Raw genomic sequence first — 21,580 nt, forward strand, 5'->3', positions numbered from 1 at the left:
TTTGCGGACTTGAAGGATGGATTGGTGGGCTAGGATTGGGACCCTTCTGAGGTGGCCCATTTTCAGGTTGGTTAGGCTGCGAGGTAGGTGCGGCCTGATTTCTTTCCAACAGCAAGGCTGCTTCGAGGGCTGCCATGGCCTCGGTCTGGCGGCGGTCCACCTCTGCTTGTCTCTCACTCAACTCCGCCCGCTGACGATCAAGCTCATGTTGCTGTCGCGCCATAACTTCTGCGGCAGTCTCTTGATTGGCCCTCAGACTAGCCAATTCTTCTTGCAACGCGCCCAGGGTGCTCTTTAGCGTCGCATCGTCCATTTCCTCCTCTTTAAAATCTAGTTGTGGCTCATCTTCCGCCATGCTTGCAGGTGGAGGAGGAGGTGGTGGATTCGACGGTGCAGCGGCGGCAGTCTGGCCAGCTTTCCTTCCTGCTTTCGCCATCATTTTTTTTTTTTTTTAATAGCAATGAATCGTCCTCTCAATAAAAGCACCAGAATGTTGACCCACGATTTGGCCAACTGACACGGAGTCAAAATATGATTGATATAGACGAATGTAAGGAGAATAATGTAATGACAAAAGTAAAGAAAACACAGTGATTTATAGTGGTTCGGCCCCAGGATCTGGTAATGACCTACGTCCACTTAGAATGATATTGATATGGAACCAAAAGTGTGATCAGAGAACTTGGGTTCAATGAGTTTCAACACTTCCGACAAACAATACAAATTTACTAGGAGAAATTCTATATCTCTATGATTCAGAGGCCAAAAGTCCCTTCCCTTGAGCTATATCTTGCTATTTATAGGCTCATGGAGGGTTACCCAATATTGTTACAGATATTATCCCCTTAATAATTGGATATCCAGAAGATTGCATGAGATAAATTCGGGATTCACAAAGATCTTCCCATAAATGTTGCCTTGCCAGCGGAACCACCGACCAGACTGGTCGTGGGAAAGACAGGCTTGTCCTGCTTCTACTGTGTCTCCTGGTCGATATTCTAGCAGACGCCTTCCAGGTATCAGCCACGTGTCAAGAGATTATCTGCCACGTCACAAATGCTAATTTACTGGATAATAATTATAATATCTTATGTTATTTTATGATGTTTTATTAGATAATGTTATTCAAATTAAAAAAAATCATTCATTATTTTATTATTCATACTTTAAACTTATCGTATCTATGTCGATATCCCTGTAATCGATGGTTGTAGTCAACAACTATCAATCATAAGCATACCGGGACAGAAAAAATAAATTATTATAAAATATGAAGTAATTTTAATTAAATAATTTATTATTTATTTCATTAATAAATTAAATTAAATTATATAATTAAATAATATTAAATAAAATTTTCAATTTCTATATTCAAATAATTAAATACTAGTTAATATTAGATAATAATATTTAATAAACAAATTAAAATAATTTCTTAAAATAATTTATTATTTATTTAATTAATCATTATTAATTTTTAAGGCTTTTATTAAATTAAATTAAATTATTCAATTAGATAATGTTATTTAATAAAAAGTAAAATTAAATTATTTAATTAAATAATGTTGAATCAAACTTTTGTTATTTAATTAATTAAAAAATTAAAAAATAAATTATTATAAGATATGTAGTAATTTTTAATTAATCATTATTAATTGTAAAAATATTTTATTAAATAAAACTTTCAATTTCTATATTCAAATAATTTAATACTAGTTAATATTAGATAATAATATTTAATAAAAAAATTAAAATAATTTCTTAAAATAATTTATTATTTATTTAATTAAACATTATTAATTTTTAAGACTTTTTCTTAAATTAAATTATTCAATTAGATAATGTTATTTAATAAAAAATTAAATTAAATTATTTAATTAAATAATGTTGAATCAAACTTTTATTATTTAATTAATTAAAAAATTAAAAAATAAATTATTATAAGATATGTAGTAATTTTTAATTAATCATTATTAATTGTAAAAAAAATTATTAAATAAAATTTTCAATTTCTATATTCAAATAATTTAATACTACTTAATATTAGATAATAATATTTAATAAACAAATTAAAATAATTTATTATTTAATTAATCATTATTAATTTTTAAGACTTTTATTAAATTAAATTAAATTATTCAATTAGATAATGTTATTTAATAAAAATTAAATTAAATTATTTAATTAAATAATGTTGAATCAAACTTTTGTTATTTAATTAATTAAAAAAATTAAAAAATAAATTATTATAAAACTTGCTTAGCTTGGCTAGCAAGTATATACGGCTCATCTTTGTTCCATTCGCCATTGACGTTATGCTAGTGATATTATTTTTCAGTGATTGTTTTCTTCCTGCTTGGATCAGTGTTAGACCATTTGCACCGAAACAATGCCACTGAATATGCACTAGTGAAAGATAACATCAGTACTTCTTGAAACGTGCCATAATAGTTAAAACCTTCTGTTCTAGCAATAGATACTTCACTATTCTGTGTGGTGCGCTTTTGATCTCGGTTGTATGTGATAAATTGAACACCGTTCACTATACAACCTTCGTAGTAGGTTGCCAAGTGATCTAACCCAGATGTTAAATCTAGCAACTCATCACCATTCTCTAAAGATCCAAGCTTGTGGAAATCATATATCTAAATAAATTAATAAACCTGTTGACCCTGATTTTGGTCAACTGACACGGAGTCAAAAATGCTTGATGTTGACAGATATGTTAGAATGAATGTAATGACAAAAACAATAAAGCACACAAGAATTTATAGTGGTTTAGCCCCAGAAACTGGTAACAACCTACGTCCACTTGATCTATTATTGATATGGGATTCAAAGGAGTGATCAAAGAACTAGGGTTCTATGAGTTTCACCAACCTCATAATAATAAACAATATATCGTAATGTATTAGCTCTAATTCTCCCATAAATCTATACTCTCAAGTAATTAAAAAACCAAAAGTCCCCTCCCTTGAGCTACCCTTTTCTTATTTATAGGCTCCAGGAGGGCTACAGGAATCTGTTACTGATATTATTTCCCAAATAATCGGATACTCAGGAAATCATGGGAGACAATCTCGGATATGATCATAACTGCACAAGATTTTCTCCAAATATAGTGAGTATACGACCAAGCTGGTCGTGCATAACGTTTGAGCGTTGCGCCAGGAAATCTTTCTGGTCGATGGTCGAACAAGACTTCCGCCAGGTGTCAGCCACGTGTACTAAACGCCTGCCACGTCACCCATTGTAATGACCCAACTACTCTAGACTTTTGGACCATTAGTGAAACTATGCATACAAATCCTTAATGAAGCTTACATTGCGAAAATACCATAATTTTATTAGGTAACTTGTAAAAATAAGAGTTTCTTACACTACTACAAAAATTGCATGAGAAGTCGGTTAAAAACCGACCTATAAACGTTCATAAGTCGGTTTGGAACCGACCTCCCATGCAATGACTTACCATGTAAACACATGGTAGGTCGGTTGGCGCCAAACCGACCTATGGTGTACAACAGGGTAAGTCGGTTGTACAACCGACCTATGGTGTGCAACAGGGTAAGTCGATTGTACAACCGACCTATGGTGTACAACAGGGTAGGTCTGTTGTCCAACTGACCTATGGTGTACAACATGGTAGGTCCGTTGTACAACCGACCTATAGTGTACAACATGGTAGGTCAGTTGTCTAACTGACCTGTGGTTTACAATATGGTAGGTCGGTTGTCCAACCGACTTGTGGTATTCTGTTTTTTTTCTTCATATTTACCTGTATTTTTTCATATTAACTTATAGAACCCTCACACTATTGAAATCTATTGAAATCGAGCACCAAATAAAATAGAACCAATATCAAAAAAATACACTTAACATCACCAATATATATCAATAAATTTACAATCTTCAGATCTATGAAAATCAAACTTAAATTTGTACAATTTTACAATATTCAATATATATATATATAACACAAATATACACTCAGATCTATGCAAATTTACATATATAACTCATAGTACAAATGCCCAACTCTAACCATAAGAAGCAGAGCAACAAACTTCATGACCACCACAGGCACTCTGATAGGCACCAACATCATTCTTTGTTATGCCATTGATAGCTTCCATTCCTAAGAAGCTAGAAAAATTCATGATCAATATACAAAGCAGTAATCTTATCACTTAAAATTCATAATAAATTTTAAAAAAATCAGTTTGAATGCAAAAAATGAGTTTCATGCAAAAAATTTGAAACATTTCTGTTGTGGCATCTTAAAATCATTTAAATACACTTGTTATAGCAAACACTCTACTAAAAGCTCAAAACTCTAAAAAAATATATGGCAAGTTTTCAAGTTTCAGCATAATAAACTTAAATAATCAGATTGAATGCCAAATATGAGTTTCATGCAAAGTTTTTGAAATATTTCTGTTGCGGTATCTTAATACCATTTAAATACACTTGTTAAAGCAAACAAACCACTCAAAAATCAAAAGAATATGACAAGCTTTCTTGAAATTCAGCATAACTAAAAAAAATTCAAATTGTATGCCAAAAATGAGTTTCAGAAAAAATTCTTTTGTAACATCTTAAAATTATTTAAATACACATGTTAGAGGAAAAAAAACCACTGGAAATTAAGAAATTAAAAAAAATGGCAAGTTTTTGGACTTGCTGCAGCAGGGGATCCAAAAAAAAAAAAAACAATAAAGGCTCAGATGAAAATTCACTTTCTACATATCTTTCAAACAGAGGCCTCAGATGGAAGAGCTTAAGCGTGATTCTAACGCTGCTGAGGTTCTTCGCAGTTGAATATCAAATCTCAACAAGATTGATGAGTTGTTGAATATCAACCCTACTATCCATAACAAGTTTGATTCATTAGTTAGAGTGATGAATCAGTTGTCATAAAAACAATAAGGTGAAAGAAAATGGACTTGCACCTAGCTGCAAACGATGATGATGGTGACTTCTTTAGTAATAATCTTCAACTCAACATGGCTGTTGTTTTTGCGAAACCATGAGCAGAGACGAATACTGAAATCAATTCATCATCATTAGGACAATTATCAATGAATCTGCTTCTATAGTAACATAGCATTAGTAGCAGTTCTCTAACCGACAAACCTTTGTTCCCGCTATGATAGAGCCATTAAGAGGATGAACAGCACATGAAGTGACAGGTTCCGACAATGGAACAAACCGGTTTTGTTTGAAGATTCCAGATACTTTCTCCTCATCCTCCCTACAAGATGATACAGTAACAATTACAACAGAACACAAGAAAGTTGAGAAAAGTCATTCATTCTCTTGAAACAGCTAACAGCTAGTCGCAATGATATGATAACTAGGAAAAGGTGTTAAGCACAGTGTTCGCACTAAGTAAAAAAAAGGACAAATTGACATAATGAATAAATCTTCATTGGTTTACATAGAGATCAATGCTACATATTCATTCTAGAGAAGTACTGTTCGACCATATAAAACACCTTCAATTGGAAGAATTTTCTTACTTAAAGTCCACATGACTGGGAGAACTGTGGTCTGGGTAGAAATCTAGTAAATAAATGCCATTGTCAGAGGATGATCCAACTACGTAGATCTGCACCAGAAATATTGAAATAAAGGATATTTCTGACTTAAACCCCACATAAATAAAAGTACAAGTGAATCTCATCCCAAGAGAAGAAGGTTCTTCAATATCCAAATTCATAATTTTACACAAAGTAAATAAAAAAGGTTCACACGAGTACTAAACCCTGGCAATTGAAATTGACAAAAAAGATCTGCATACTGGTTAAAAAGATGATTACAAATAAAGCATATACACACAACTTCAAGAGGCATGGTTGAGATGATTGTCTAAAACTAAAAGTATTTGGTCAGTATTGGAATATAAAAAGAAAATTATTTTCCTTACTTACCAACCATCATCAAGGTGAAATGCTAGTTGGTGTGGGCAAGATGGATCGATATTAATAGACTGTATCTCTTTTGCAACTATATCAGACTGGGCCTGCAGAAAGCAACAATTAACATATTATCTAGCATTAGGCGTTGTATAATAGATTTATCTCTATTTAATGGGCATACAAGCAGTAAAAATAAGATCATTTGATTGCCTTCCAAAATTAAACGATACCTTCAGAAGTCCAATTTTCATTCTGACTGATGATAACTTTAATGATGTGAAGGGAGAATGACAAATCTGGATGATAAAAAATTGAGTCTGTCATGATCAACCACTAAAAATTTAAAAGCATCAGTATATCAATAAAGCAAGAACATAGTATATTGAAGTTGCATTTTTGAGTTCCATTGAGTTCCAACGTATATATAGACCAATTATATACACTCTTTTACTCTACTTTTCTTTCCAAATAATAAACATGAATTTAATTTACTAAAGAAAGAACAAGGTTCACACATTCATCATTCATGACATGAGCGGATAAATTTTATCTTTCTCAAGCTACACTGCTAATTTTATTCAAACATTACACAACGATGCACAGTAAGGAAATATGCACATTACTTCTTTATGACTACGGAAAGCAGATGCTGGTCTTCCTCCACGAAGATCCCACATGTAAATAACCCCATCCTTATTGGCTACATAGATAATCTGTTAAAAAAGTAGAATAAGTCAATTTACGTCCAAAACTCTCTTGAAGGGTATATATTTTAAACACGAGCATGCAAAAACGGAGCTAAACAATCAATATATTGTCACACTTTTACAAACCCCATTAAAAAAATACACACACAAGAAAACCCTTATTGACTGCTTTGGCACCAAGAAAACCCCTCCTCTGCGAGGACTACAAAGAAAACCCAAAAACTAATAGAAAATCCAAAAAAAAAACACCTATATATTTATATATATTACTTGATAAGAGAGAATGAGGTCCGACCAAGGGTTTATTGGGAGGCGACGACGATTGCGACGGGAGCTGCAAGGGAAAGAATCAAGGCTGGGCTGCGACAGCTTCGAGGGGCTGGCCTGCAACGACTTCATGAGGGTGGCCTTCAGGTGGCTGGGCGTCGAGGACTTCGGGAGGCTTCAGGTAGCTGGCTTCGGGAGGCTTCGGGAGGCGTCGTCGGAGGCCAGGTCAAGAAGAGAAGAGTGGGAAATCGAGAACAAATGAGAAAAAAGAGTGGGAAGCCGAGGAAGAGAAGATGCAGCAATTTTGTTTTGTTTTTGTTGAATTTTCTTTAATTCCAAATAATTATTTAATTTATTAATTTATATTAGAAAATTATAATATATGTAATATTAATAATTATTTATTTGTTTATACTTATTTCTTCCCTAAATAAATTATATATATATATATGTATTATTTAAATAAATTAATATATTTTAAAATAATTTTAAAACAAATTAGAGTATATCATGTCTTCTAAAATATTATTAAAGAGATACTCTAATTTATTTTATGAAGTTTTTTATTTTTAAATTATAAATACAATTAAACTAAAATATTTTCGTATTTATAAAAATTAAATTAATTTTTTTTAATTACAAATAATTTATTAATTTATTTATATTTTAAAAATTATAATATATATAATATTAATAAGTAGATATTTTTTCCATACCCAAATAAATTATATATATGTATTGTTTAAATAAGTTCATATATTTTAAAATTTCAATAATATAAAACAAATTAGAGGATCTTCAATAATGTATTTTTATAATGAAATGGTAGGTCGGTTCTATACAACCGACCTACCATGTCACATGAGAAGTCATTTCTCACACAACCCACCTACCATGTATTCTAAAAAATTATTAAAAAGATACTCTAAATTATTTTATAAAGTTTTTTATTTTAAATTATAAATACTATTAAATTAAAATATTTTCTTGTTTATAAAAATGAAATTATTTTTTTAATTACAAATAATTTATTAATTTATTTATATTTCAAAAATTATAATATTTGTAATATTAATAAGTATATATATTGTATACTTATTTCATACCCAAATAAATTATATATATGTATTGTTTAAATAAATTAATATATTCTAAAATTTAAATAATATAAAACAAATTAGAGTATCTTCAATAATGTATTTTTATAATGACATGGTAGGTCGGTTCTATACAACCGACCTACCATGTCACATGAGAAGTCATTTCTCACACAACCAACCTACCATGTATTTTAAAAAATTATTAAAAAGATACTCTAAATTATTTTATGAAGTTTTTTATTTTAAATTATAAATACTATTAAATTAAAATATTTTCTTGTTTATAAAAATGAAATTAATTTTTTTAATTACAAATAATTTATTAATTTATTTACATTTAAAAAATTATAATATATATGTAATATTAATAAGTATATATTTTTTATACTTATTTCATACCCAAATAAAATTATATATATGTATTGTTTAAATAAATTAATATATTTTAAAATTTAAATAATATAAAACAAATTAGAGTATCTTCAATAATGTATTTTTATAATGACATGGTAGGTCGGTTCTACACAACCGACCTACCATGTCACATGAGAAGTCATTTTCCACACAACCGACCTACCATGTCATCTAAAATATTATTAAAGAGATACTCTATATTATTTTATGAAGTTTTTTCTTTTTAAATTATAAATACAATTAAATTAAAATATTTTCTTATTTATAAAAATTAAATTATTTTTTTAATTACAAATAATTTATTAATTTATTTATATTTTAAAAATTATAATATATATGTAATATTAATAAGTATATATTTTTTTCATACACAAATAAATTATATATATGTATTGTTTAAATAAGTTCATATATTTTAAAATTTCAATAATATAAAACAAATTAGAGGATCTTCAATAATGGATTTTTATAATGACATGGTAGGTTGGTTCTATACAACCGACCTACCATATCACATGAGAAATCATTTCTCACACAACCGACCTACCATGTATTCTAAAAAATTATTAAAAAGATACTCTAAATTATTTTATGAAGTTTTTTATTTTAAATTATAAATACTATTAAATTAAAATATTTTCTTGTTTATAAAAATGAAATTATTTCTTTAATTACAAATAATTTATTAATTTATTTATATTTCAAAAATTATAATATTTGTAATATTAATAAGTATATATATTGTATACTTATTTCATACCCAAATAAATTATATATATGTATTGTTTAAATAAATTAATATATTCTAAAATTTAAATAATATAAAACAAATTAGAGTATCTTCAATAGTGTATTTTTATAATGACATGGTAGGTCGGTTCTATACAACCGACCTACCATGTCACATGAGAAGTCATTTCTCACACAACCGACCTACCATGTATTTTAAAAAATTATTAAAAAGATACTCTAAATTATTTTATGAAGTTTTTTATTTTAAATTATAAATACTATTAAATTAAAATATTTTCTTGTTTATAAAAATGAAATTATTTTTTTTAATTACAAATAATTTATTAATTTATTTACATTTCAAAAATTATAATATATGTAATATTAATAAGTATATATTTTTTATACTTATTTCATACCCAAATAAAATTATATATATGTATTGTTTAAATAAATTAATATATTTTAAAATTTAAATAATATCAAACAAATTAGCGTATCTTCAATAATGCATTTTTATAATGACATGGTAGGTCGGTTCTACACAACCGACATACCATGTCACATGAGAAGTCATTTCCCACACAACCGACCTACCATGTCATCTAAAAAATTATTAAAGAGATACTCTAAATTATTTTATAAAGTTTTTTTATTTTAAATTATAAATACTATTAAAATATATTTATTTAATTTAATTCATTTATTTATTTATACTTCAAAACATTATAATGTAATATTAATAAATATAAATTTCTTACATTTATTTCATACACTAATAGCTTACATATATATATATATTTATAGTTTAAATAAATTAACATATTTTAAAATTCTTATAATGTGACATGATAAGTCGGTTCACATAGTAGCGACCTACCATGTCAGTAAGGTAGGACATGGTAGGTCGGTCTACACAGTACTGACCTACCATGACAACATGGTAGGTCGGTTTTGCATGAACCGACCTATTATGTCTTTTACAAGCATGGTAGGTCGGTTCTCGTGCAACCGACGTCCCATGCTTACCTTTGACATACATGATAAGTCGGTTCTGTATAAACCGACTTATGAACATGTGTTAAGTCAGTTTAAGCGGAACCAACCTCTCATGGCCGATGACTAATGTCCAAATTGTAGTAGTGTTACAAAAATATCAAGAAGGATATGGGATCCCATTGTCTTAAAAACAAAACATAATTTAAAATAAAGGAGTTACATAAAAAGTGCGGAAAAATTACACATAAACCCATAAATAAAAGACTACATCCTCGAAATCGAACTCTAGACTCCTTGAATCCATTCACCATCGATACACATTCTCCAAAGCATCCACGAATCTTACCGCCACTATAGCTATTTTCCTGCACATAAAAACAAAAAGGAATGAGCCTAATGCCCAGCAAGGAAAATCTAACACATACTTCATATACATAAATTTCATAATAAACATAAAGACATAACATAACACTTATTACATACACATACTATAATGGCCATTATTACTTGGGGTCCCATAGACTAAACAAGTCATATGCCCATGAGATTAGTGGGGTCCTACTAGCTAAGCAGGTCATATGCCCATAATCTATTTGGGGTCTTGTTAGTCATATGGGTCATATGCCCAAGCCTACAAACATACATATCATAACACTTATCATAACATAAGAAACATAAGATAATATATAAAACATATAACATATGAATTTCTATCCTATTTTCCTTACCAAAGTTACCGGGATAAGAGGACAGCGTTGGGACTTTTGGAACACTCCTAAAACCATGTATAACAGGGTGAGTAGATTGAAGAAAAAGTAATGAAAAGAATGGAAGGAATGGAATGACTAAACCATTGAGAAACATACTTACCAAAAACTTATGAGCAAGTTCTTAGATTTCCTAACCAAAATAAGAATGAGGTTAGAAGACTGAGTAGAAGACTATGAGAAAGAAAATAACATAAAACCAATGAACTAGAGTGTGGAAATACCTTGAAGACTTGTAGACCAGTCTAAACCTCGAACAGAAATACTATAGAACCTTACTTCCCAAAGTGTTTGATAAGCTTATGATGATCAAGCTTATGATTCCCCAACCCAGGTGTTTACACTCTCACACTCACTTAGCACTTGCAGCTTCTGAACTTAGAGCAAAAGATGAATAATGGATGGGTACTAGGTCCTATTTATATAGTTTAGGAATGAAAGGATCTAAATTTTACTTGAATAAAAATAATAGCTTTTTAGGTGAAAATAATTTGAATAATCATTCAGCAGAGGCTGAAGACTCGTTCAAAAAGGTGCTGGACTTATCAAGAGGTTGAATGGCTGAATGGAAAAAGAATTCAAAACTTTTCAAAATATACTGAAGGAGGCGATATATCGCCTGGGCCAGTATGCCTGAGGCTGTCGTGCATCGTCTCGTGTTTTCCATATCTACGTGCTGCGATATATCGCCCCCTATAGCTGCGATATATCGGCACACGCTGATTAATTAAACACGAAATTACACAAATTTAGCTAAGTTTGAATGGAGTAAACAGCCTTGGTTAAGCCCTCAACATATTCAAAGCTGCTGACTGACCTTATAGCATTCAAACTTTTACCCTTATTAAATTTAATCCTCAAAATACTTAATCCTTAATCATCCATACATAACATGTGCTTAAAATCCTATTGGTCCTTATCTAAACCTTGTAGTATAATAAATATTGTCCTTAATATCAGTCATATTAATCAAACCTTAGGTTAAAATTTATATTCTTAAACTATAGGTTAAACTTAGAAAACCTACAAGTACTACTATGAGTGTCCAAATAATTCTCGGTCTGAACCAAAAATCCACAGTCATGAAGATAATACTATTGATACAATAATTACTATAATACTACTTTCTAACTAGCTAAGTAAAGTTCTTGGACTCTACACCCATACCTGTTTTTTGGATAACATTTGCCCCCCAAGTTTGTTTAGTGCGACCAGCAATAAAGAAACTTTAGGGAAACAACTGTTCATGTGCCCCACGAAATCTGTCAGAGTCTTCGTGCATTTTTGAAAATCGTGACTTAATTATGTCTAATCAAGCCTTTTCGGTTTTCAAGAAACCAATTTGACGGCTTATACACTCCCCCACGCTTCGTAAAAGGGAAAGCCATGATTACCACTTTTTGCTATACTTAAACCTTTATAAGTAACCTCCTCATCTCTCTTATAATCCTTTACTCACTATTTTCGGCCAAGAACTTTTCAAGAGCTTTGCTTCGGAGCCCAGAGTCTCGAAAAATCTGGACGTTCTGCCGAAGACCTTTCCGAATCAAAGCTTTTAATTTTCTGAATCTCCGACCTTTACCCAGGTAATCTTCTTGTCTTATAAATGCTCCATGATGCCATGCATGTTGTTTACTGTGTTCTGTGATTTCTTGCGTTCTTGAGCAGAAATTTGTGAGGATCTTGTATAAACCGTCTAATTTTTTATAGGAGAGTGTATTTTTTCTTTATATAAGTTAGGAGTTAGTTCGATAGTAAGGATCATAGGTTTAGGGCGTAAGATCGACGTAAAAATTCGATCTTTAAGATAGTTGAAAAAACTGGGTTTTTTCCCGCCCTCTAGGAGTTGAAAAAGTTTCTTTTCAGAAAACGTTTTATTTCCCTTTTGATCTGTTTTTCAAACTGCTAGCACCAAATTTAGTGTTTGAATAGGATGTTGTTGGTCAATGGACGCGAGCAACGTTATCCCAATCTCCCACATAAATCCCCATGCTACGTGTCTTATCTCCTCCTTTGTCTGTTTGCAGTTCATATGCAAGACCCTTGGGGAGGAGAAAAACCCATTGAAGACGACCTCCTATAGCTCAGCTGCTTGAAGGTGAAGAACACCCTTCTACTTTGATACCAGATATTCCTTTCTCTCGCCCTAGCCCAAATACCTTTCCAGTTCCAACCCAAAGGATGGCTCGTACCAAAACCAAAGCTCGAAAAAGAAAAATCCCTAACATCCCCTGCCAGCTTACTGCTGATATCCCATCGACCAGTGGTCGAAGCGAAAATACTCATGACGCCAGCGTGCAAAGGCATGCCCGTCCTCGACACGCTGCCAAGCCGAATGTCGAGCATGTGGTTCCTGAGAGTAGAGTGACGATCAGGATGATCGCCAACTACTTAAATAAATACAAGATGACGGGGGTGACCGAGGTCAAACCTTCCCTCGACCAAAGGGCCAACTCGCCAGGCGGGGCCTACAGCGCCTAGTCGCGGTTTAACATTGAGGCAGATGTCACATTGCCTCTTCATTCATTCTTTCAGGGGGTGGCAAATTATTTTGGAGTTGCCCCCATTCAAATTACCCCAAATGCATATAGAATGCTTGCCGCACTCTATATCCTTTACAAATTTAAAAAATTGCCAGAGCCTACCCCCCACAAGGTCAACTTCCTCTTTGACCTTAAGTCCAACCTTAACCAAGAAGTCACAGGGTTTTTCCACCTTTGCCACCAAGAAACGGGGCGCACCTTCTTGACTGACACCACCCACATCTCCAATGTCGGGAGGTATCATCAGGAATACTTCCTTATACTCGACTTGGTTGCAGACAACCTGGCATTCACCCGAGGAGGTAAAAAGTTTCACGTCACCAGCTTCTTCACTTGGTGTTTTTCTTCCACAACGTCTTGAATTTTCAATGTGTTTCAGGCCCATGGTTGTGTCCAATCCCAACACCAGGGATGGAGTGAAGGGTGGCACTCTTAGCCAGCATGCCGAATGCTGACAAGAGTGTCAAAAAGTTAGTTACAGAGGCTAACCTTAGGCTGGCCAGCCTCTGGAATCTCCAGCCAGCGACGAGTGAACCTTCGGTGGAAAATGCTCATGCCAAGGTGGAAACCGAGTAGCAGCCCCAAGGATCTCCTCCGCGGAGGAGAGCAACTGGGGTTGCGATCAGGGAACCCGCTGTCCCTCCCCGAACAGAGAGATCCCTGGCTCATGTGGGCAAAGGAAAACAAAAGGCTGCTGAGCCTACCGAACTTTCTGACGACTCGTCGGGTGAAAATGGTATACAAATCTCGCTTTTAAACCACCTGCCAATTCCCTCTCATCTATTTGATGGGGATGGAAACTTTAAGAATGCTCCCTCCTTAAATTCAGATTTCTTCCAGGTAGTAGGTAGTTCAGTAAATAATGTAGCGACCAGTAGTTGTAGCGCGGGTACTCTACTTGTAATCCTTTTATTTTCATTATTTTACTTTGCGCAATCATTTAGTCTCACTGCTCGCGTTGCTTCCTTTTGTTCAGATATGGACTCTGAAGATGTTTTTGAGCACTACCAGGCTGTCGCTACCTCTTCTATCCCGAAGAAGGATAGCAAGAGGGCTCGAGGGGAAAGTGCAAGATCCCCTTGAAGAAGGCTCGAATAGACAATGCCCTAGCCACCGCCCCCTTAAAGGAGAACTCACCACCTCCGCTCTCCCCCGACCAGCCGACTTCCACTCCTGCTGATCCCCAGCCTTCTTCTAAGGCTCCTAACAGGGAGGCATTAAACACCCCACCCGAAGGCTCCCTGCCCAGCCTCGTGGTCGGCTCAGCCAGGGAGAGGATATACAAACTCTCCAAGCACAAATGCAGCCAGGCAGCCATTACTGAAACTGTCTCCATGGAGGCTGATCAAGTTGTCAACAGAGGGTTGAACGAGACAGTCAGCATAAGTTAACTCCTTCTGCTTTAGCATTTATTCTTGATTCCTCGTCCTTATTTTATCTTATTCCCTGTCTTCAGGGGCTGCTGACTTTAACTGCTGGCTGGCGCCGTACTGGGGCGTTGGTTTACCGGGGAAAGAACTTTGACTCCAGGCTCGCCGAGATTAAGCAAGCACTCGAGGCTGCCGACAACGAGCTGCTCGAGGAGAATAAGGAGTTGTCCAAACAGAAAGAACAACTATGCGAGGACAAAGCTAATCTGATCCAGGACTTGCTGGAAACTCGGGAGACCTTGAGGAAAGCCAACGAGACCAAGGAGAAGTTCAAGGAAAGTGCCAAGCTCAATCATCAAGAATGTGTTCAGCTTGAGCTTTATCTGATCGCCAGTAGGCAGGAGGCGGAGGAGCTTGGAAAACGATTGCGGGAGCTCCAGGAGGCCGGGGCCAGGGATTTGAAGAAGTACAAGGAGGTTACTCACTTTGCATCTACGAATTTTGGAAGCATAACCGGGAGGCTAACTTCAACTACCTGTCCGAACGTTTGAAGAGGACTCTGATGGCGCAGTGCGCCATCCGGCTGAAAGAAGAAGAAAAGGCCAAGGTGCCTGCCTCTCCAGAGATCTCCCTAGTAGGGGGGATTGATGGTGCGGATGCTGAAGCTGGTCCTTCGGCCGACCAGGGCACTCCTCACAACCCTCCAACTCCTTAAGAATTTTTTTCTTTTTATTTCATTTACACGGCCCACGGTCCGTGATTTAAAGACAATTTGCTTTTATTACTGCAAAGGCAGTTACTTTTTCTTTTATTTGAACAGTTACATCTGAGCAGTACTGCTCGCGGTGTAAAAGAAATCCTTTTGATATTATAATATTTTTACTTATTATAACATCTGTTCGCATGACCGAACTTAGCATATATAGTACTTTGGCTTGATTTAACAAAATATAAATTTTGAAAAATACTCTAAGTACCGTAGCATGCTTTCACTCATTTTGTTCATGTGTTTACATACCTCTTGGTATGTTTTGCTATCGATGTACCTTATATGCCCCCCAAGTGACTGAGGAGCTTTAGGTCCTTGGTCACTTGCCTTAACCACGACCTGTACGAACATTACTGCTTGATAAGAAATGCAACACTTATAATACAACAAAACAACACACGTAATGAACAAATACTTGTAAAAAATTTACAAAGGTTGGCAAGAATGACTGGCTGCGCACAGTCCCTTATAATTCTCGTATTAAAAATGGACTAAACATGTCTTTATGAGTGATCTTAAAAAGATCATACACTTATAAGCGATTAGCCCTATAACATGGCTAACCCTTTTTCGAAACTTGTAAAAAGTAAAAATTAATACAAGCTAGTCCTTTAAAAAGGACTGTTTATTGGTAATACTTGCGCAGGTGTTCTCCGTTCCAATAGTGTGGAACGAGATCTCCATTTAAGCGTGCAAGCTTATAGGTGCCTGGATGAAGGACTTCTTCAATCTGGTAAGGTCCTTCCCAGTTTGGTCCAAGTACTCCAGCAGTTGGGTCGCGGGTGTTTAAGAAAACTCGTCGAAGCACTAGATCTCCGATGTTGAACTTTCTTTCTTTCACCTTTGAGTTAAAATACCGGGCGACCTTTTGTTGGTACGCAGCTACTTGGAGCTGGGCTCTTTTCCGTTTCTCTTCAAGTGAGTCTAGGGACTCCATCATCAGTTGGCTATTCTGGTCCTGGTCGTATGTAATTCGTCGATGTGAGGGCGGATCTAACTCGATGGGCAACATAGCTTCATACCCGTATGCTAAGGAAAATGGGGTATGAACTGTCGCTGTTCGATGAGAAGTTCTATACGACCAGAGTACTTCAGGCAGCTGTTCTGGCCATGCTCCTTTAGCGTCTTCGAGTCTTTTCTTTAGGGTATCTTTAAGTGTTTTATTCACTGCTTCGACTTGCCCATTTGCTTGTGGATGTGCAACTGAAGAAAAGCTCTTGAAGATCCCATGCCTTTCGCAAAAGTCTGTGAATAAGTCGCTGTCAAACTGGGTGCCGTTGTCTGAGAAAATTTTTCGAGGCAAACCATATCAACAATCAATGTTCTTGATGACAAAGTCAAGAACTTTCTTGGTCGTTATGGTAGCGAGCGCTCAGCTTCGGACCATTTGGTGAAGTAGTTGACTGCTACGACTGCATATTTTACTCCACCCTTTCCCGTTGGCAAGGATCCAATCAAATCTATACCCCATACTGCGAAAGGCCAAGGACTCTGCATCTGCTTTAACTCGTTGGGAGCTGTGCGTGGGATCTTGGAAAATCTTTGACACTTGTCGCATTTTCGCACAAACTCCATTGAGTCTTCGTTCATAGTCGGCCAGAAATAACCCTACCTCAGAATATTTTTCGACAAGCTCTGCCCCCCAGCGTGGTCCCCAGAGAAGCCTTCATGTACTTCCCTCATTAGTTCTTTAGCCTTTTCTGGTGTAATACATCTGAGCAGTGGCATGGAGTAGCCTCTTCGGTAAAGAACACCGTCGTTCAGTATATACCTAGCCGCCTGTCTTTGAAGAGTTCTGGCTTTGTTTCTATTTGCTAGTAGTACACCATTTGTGAGATACTCCAAGTATGGTTCCATCCATGTATCCTCCATCCGGATTTCCATATTGGTTTCGACTGCTCGTATGCTAGGCTCGCATAATCTCTCTACTGGCACTATATTCAAAGTGTCAGCGTCTTTCGCACTTGCGAGTTTGGCTAAAGCATCTGCATTTGAATTCTGATCTAGGGGAATTGGCTGGAGGGTATACTTCTCGAATTGCGCCAACAAATCTCTAGTTTTGTTTAAGTAGGCCACCATTTTGAGGCCTCGTGTTTGATACTCCCCTAAGATCTGATTCACTACCAGCTGTGGATCACTGTAGATATCCAGCACTTTTATACTCATGTCCTTGGCTAACCTTAGTCCTGGGAGGAGTGCTTCATATTCGGCCTCATTGTTTGATGCGGTGAAATCGAACCTAATAGCGCAGTGAAATCGATGCCCTTCTAGCGTTATCAATATCACTCCTGCTCCTGCGTGAGACTCGTTGGACGATCCATCCGTGAATAACTTCCACGAAGGAGCTTTGAATTAGGGCTCAGGCGCACTAGGTTTTTCGCACTGCTCGTCGTCTGGGAGCTCAGTGAATTCGGCCATGAGGTCGGCCAAGACTTCTCCTTTTACTGCTGCTCATGGTGAATATGTGATATCGAATTGCCCGAGTTCAACCGCCCATTCTAATAAGCGCCCAGCCGCCTCTGGCTTTTGCAGAACCTGCTGAAGGGGCTGGTCAGTTAAGACTGTGATGGGATGGGCTTGGAAGTAAGGACGTAACTTCCTTGAGGCCAAGATTAAGCAATGGGCTAATCTTTCGATTGGAGGATACCTCAATTCGGCCCCGATTAACCTCTTGCTTACATAGTAAACTGCCTTTTGTGCGCCTTCTTCCTCTCGTACTAGCACCGCACTGGCAACAAATTCGGTGATCGCCAAGTAAATGAACAAAGTTTCTCCATCTATGGGTTTTGATAAAAAAAAAGGAGGTTGTGCCATGTGGGCCTTTAAGGCCTGGAAAGCCTGCTCGCAGTCTCGTGTCCATTCAAACTTCTTGTTGCCTCTAAGTAGATTGAAGAAAGGGACACATTTGTCCGTCGACTTGGAAATGATTCTACTTAGTGCGGCAATTCTTTCAGTTAAACTTTGCACATCCTTAATTTTCATCGGTGATTTCATATCGATCAGGGCTTTGATCTTGTCGGGGTTGGCCTCGATTCCTCTTGAATTAACAATGAACCCCAAAAATTTCCCTGATCCTACTCCAAAGGAACATTTAAGAGGATTTAACTTCATCTGATATTAGTTCAGACCGTTGAAACACTCTTGTAAATCCTTTATATGTCCTTCTGCCTTTTTTGACTTTACCAGCATGTCGTCCATGTACACCTCCATGTTTACTTCGATCAACTCCTTAAACATGTGGTTGACCAGTCGCTGGTAAGTCGCACCAGCGTTTTTCAGTCCGAAGGGCATTACTTTATAACAGTATAACCCTGTATCGGTCTGAAAGCTAGTGTGATCCTCGTCAGGGGGATGCATACTGATTTGATTTTATCCTGAGTATGCATCCATGAAGGAGAGGATCTCATGTCCTGCAGTTTCTTCGACCAGCTGGTCGATCCTTGGGAGCGGGAAGCAATCCTTTGGGCATGCTTTATTGAGGTCTGTGAAATCCACACAGGTTCGCCATTTTTCGTTAGGCTTGGGAACCAGTATTGGATTAGAGACCCACGATGGATAAAACGCCACCCTGATGAACCCATTCTCCTTCAGTCTTTCGACTTCCTCTTTTAAGGCTTTCGATCTATCCTTATCGAGCAGCCTTCTTTTCTGTTGCACGGGTGGAAAACTCTTGTCAACTCTCAAGACATGGCTGATGACTGCAGGATCTATCCCAACCATGTCTTTTTGTGACCAGGCAAAGACTTCCTAGTTTTTCCGCAAATATTCCACCAGCGCATGCTTCGTTGTTGCTTCTAAAATTTTCCCGACCTATATAACTCTGGTCGAGTCTTTTTCGTCAAGTTGGACCTCTTCCAGGTCCTCGACGGGTCCAACATCTTCCTCAAAATCCCCAAAGCGAGGATCTAAGCCCCTATCCTTACTTTGGGCAACACCCTATTTTGTGACTCCATCACCGGATTGGGCTTGTGTATCAATTGCCATCTGCAACCTATCTAGGGGAGTGCTTTTCAACGTTCCTTTCTTCGCCTTTGTAACTGAGGCATTGTAGCACTCCCTTGCTTCTCTTTGATTTCCCAACACGCGTCCTAGCCCTGCGTCTGTTGGGAATTTCATGGCCAAGTGCCATACTGAGGTGACGGCCCGAAGATCAACCAGTATGGGATTTCTAATGACAGTATTGTACACCGAAGGACAATTGACTACTATAAAAGTAGTGAGTAATATCCTGGTAGCAGGCGCTGTACCTGCAGTCACTGGAAGTCTGATTGACCCTGCTAGAGCAAGTCCTTCACCGGAGAAGCCATAAATTGTTTGGTTGCAGGGCTTCAAGTCCTTAACGGACAACTTCATGCGTTCCAGCAAAGATTTGTACAGGATGTTCACCGAACTTCCTGTATCAACTAGTACTCTCTTCACCATCATGTTGGCGATTTGAACGTCCACGACCAGCGGATCGGAATGTGGGAATCAGACATGCTGGGCGTCGCTGTCAAAGAAGGTTATCTCACCATCCTCTGACCGAGCCCTCTTCGATGCCCTGTCCTCCACAATCATCATCTCGATGTCCTGGTCATGGCGTAGGGTCCGAGCATATCATTCCCTCACCTTTTCACCGCTTCCCGCGAGGTGCGGACCTCCACAGATGGTGAGTAAAGTGCCAACTATGGGGTTAGGCTGCAAAGGTGGCGAGCGATGGCGTGCGGGCGCATGCTCGTTGCCACCTAGAGCCTCTCGTTGGGAATTTCTCGAGGCCTGTACATATCTTCTCAAGTGTCCTTGTCTAATAAGGAACTCGATTTAATCCTTCAGCTGGTTGCATTCAATTGTATCATGTCCGTAGTCGTTATGATAACGACAGAACTTGGTAGTGTCTCTCTTCGAAATATCTTTTTGAATGGGAGCAGGTTTTTTATAAGGCACACTAGAAATCGTGGCCTGATACACCTCTCCCCGAGACTCAATAAGGGCAGTGTAGTTATTGAACCGCGGTTCATAACGATTGCCCTTGGCTCGTTTACTGTCAGAGGTGGGAGGCTCATTATGCGGCCTTTTCCCCCCATTCTTGCCATTACCATTGTTGTTCCTGTTGCCTTTGTCGTTACCGTTGGGTTTTGACCCATTGGCAGCTTTGGCGGGCTCGGCAGTCCCCTTATCATTGCCTGGGGGTTTCCCTTCACTGGCGATGGCATCTTCGAGCTTGATGTAACGATCAGCTCGACCCAAAAATTCTTGAGTAGTCTTGACTCCATGCTTTCTCAAGCTACTCCACAAAGGCGTGTGGCGCCTAACTCCTGCATTTAGGGCCATCATTTTTCCCTCGTCACCCACTGTTTTGGCTCTAGCCGTTGCTCGCATGAAGCGCTGGACGTAATCCTTCAGTGGCTCTCCCTCTTGCTGGCGTATCTCAACCAGCTGATTCACCTCAGTTGGATGCACATGACCTTCATAGAATTGTTCGTAAAATTATTTTATGAACATCTCCCAAGAAACAATACTTGCAGGAGGGAATTTGAAAAACCACTCCTGTGCAGCATCAGAAAGTGTTGCAGGAAAGATCCTGCACCGAGCGTCTTCAGACACTTTCTGAATGTCCATTTGTATCTCAAACTTGTTGACATGAGATACTGGGTCACCATACCCGTCAAATTTTGGAAGCGTAGGCATTTTAAACTTGCCTGGAGTTTCTACCATAGCTATCCTTTGAACGAAAGGAGTGCCTCTTCTCCTATCATACTCGATGTGAGATGTCCTTCCCTGAACAATTGTTGTACTGCCTGGTTCAGGGCATCTATTTGGGCTTGCACAGCTTCGGGAATCGCCGGGGCCTCTGGTGCTGGGGGAACGTACTCGTCGTGTCGTTCCCAGCGATTGTTGAGTACGTCTCTTAAATCCTTGTCTCTTCTCCGCTGCTCGCTAGCTCCGAGCCGGTTAAAGACGTTATTTTGTCTAGGTTACCCCCCAGCATCGCGTCTCTCGGGTTGGTCTTCT

At 36.8% G+C, this 21,580-nt stretch overlaps 1 protein-coding gene across 7 annotated transcripts; it reads right to left on the bottom strand.

Moving 5' to 3' along the window:
* Positions 1 to 3,868: 3,868 nt before the first annotated feature.
* LOC133781647 (uncharacterized) lies at positions 3,869 to 7,218 on the bottom strand. 7 transcript variants are annotated; one of them, XR_009870180.1, is made up of 8 exons: positions 6,899 to 7,218; positions 6,545 to 6,634; positions 6,152 to 6,217; positions 5,934 to 6,025; positions 5,137 to 5,254; positions 4,953 to 5,046; positions 4,740 to 4,864; positions 3,869 to 4,138 (listed from the first exon to the last, which is right to left on the bottom strand). XR_009870180.1 is itself a non-coding variant. In XM_062220703.1 (7 exons), exons 2-6 carry the CDS (start codon positions 6,596 to 6,598, stop codon positions 5,002 to 5,004), a joined length of 375 nt encoding a protein of 124 aa, XP_062076687.1. In that variant the 5' UTR covers positions 6,599 to 6,634; positions 6,924 to 7,218; the 3' UTR covers positions 3,869 to 4,864; positions 4,953 to 5,001. The 7 variants fall into 7 exon arrangements, 4 of the variants coding, with proteins under 4 accessions (XP_062076687.1, XP_062076684.1, XP_062076685.1 ...); XR_009870181.1 differs by having other exon boundaries at positions 3,869 to 4,146; XR_009870182.1 differs by having other exon boundaries at positions 4,740 to 4,867.
* Positions 7,219 to 21,580: the final 14,362 nt, after the last annotated feature.

This window comes from Humulus lupulus, chromosome 6 (assembly GCF_963169125.1).
Source record: "Humulus lupulus chromosome 6, drHumLupu1.1, whole genome shotgun sequence".
Lineage (NCBI taxonomy): Eukaryota > Viridiplantae > Streptophyta > Magnoliopsida > Rosales > Cannabaceae > Humulus > Humulus lupulus.

Excerpts from the sequence above, each read along its gene's own strand:
- LOC133781647 (XM_062220700.1), bottom strand. The coding sequence starts at position 7,027 with ATGAAGTCGTTGCAGGCCAGCCCCTCGAAGCTGTCGCAGCCCAGCCTT. Across the intron at positions 6,026-6,151 it reads TGAAAATTGGACTTCTGAAG|GCCCAGTCTGATATAGTTGC; the intron begins GTATCGTTTAAT and ends TGCTTTCTGCAG. Across the intron at positions 5,255-5,933 it reads TTTCACCTTGATGATGGTTG|GGAGGATGAGGAGAAAGTAT; the intron begins GTAAGTAAGGAA and ends ATCATCTTGTAG.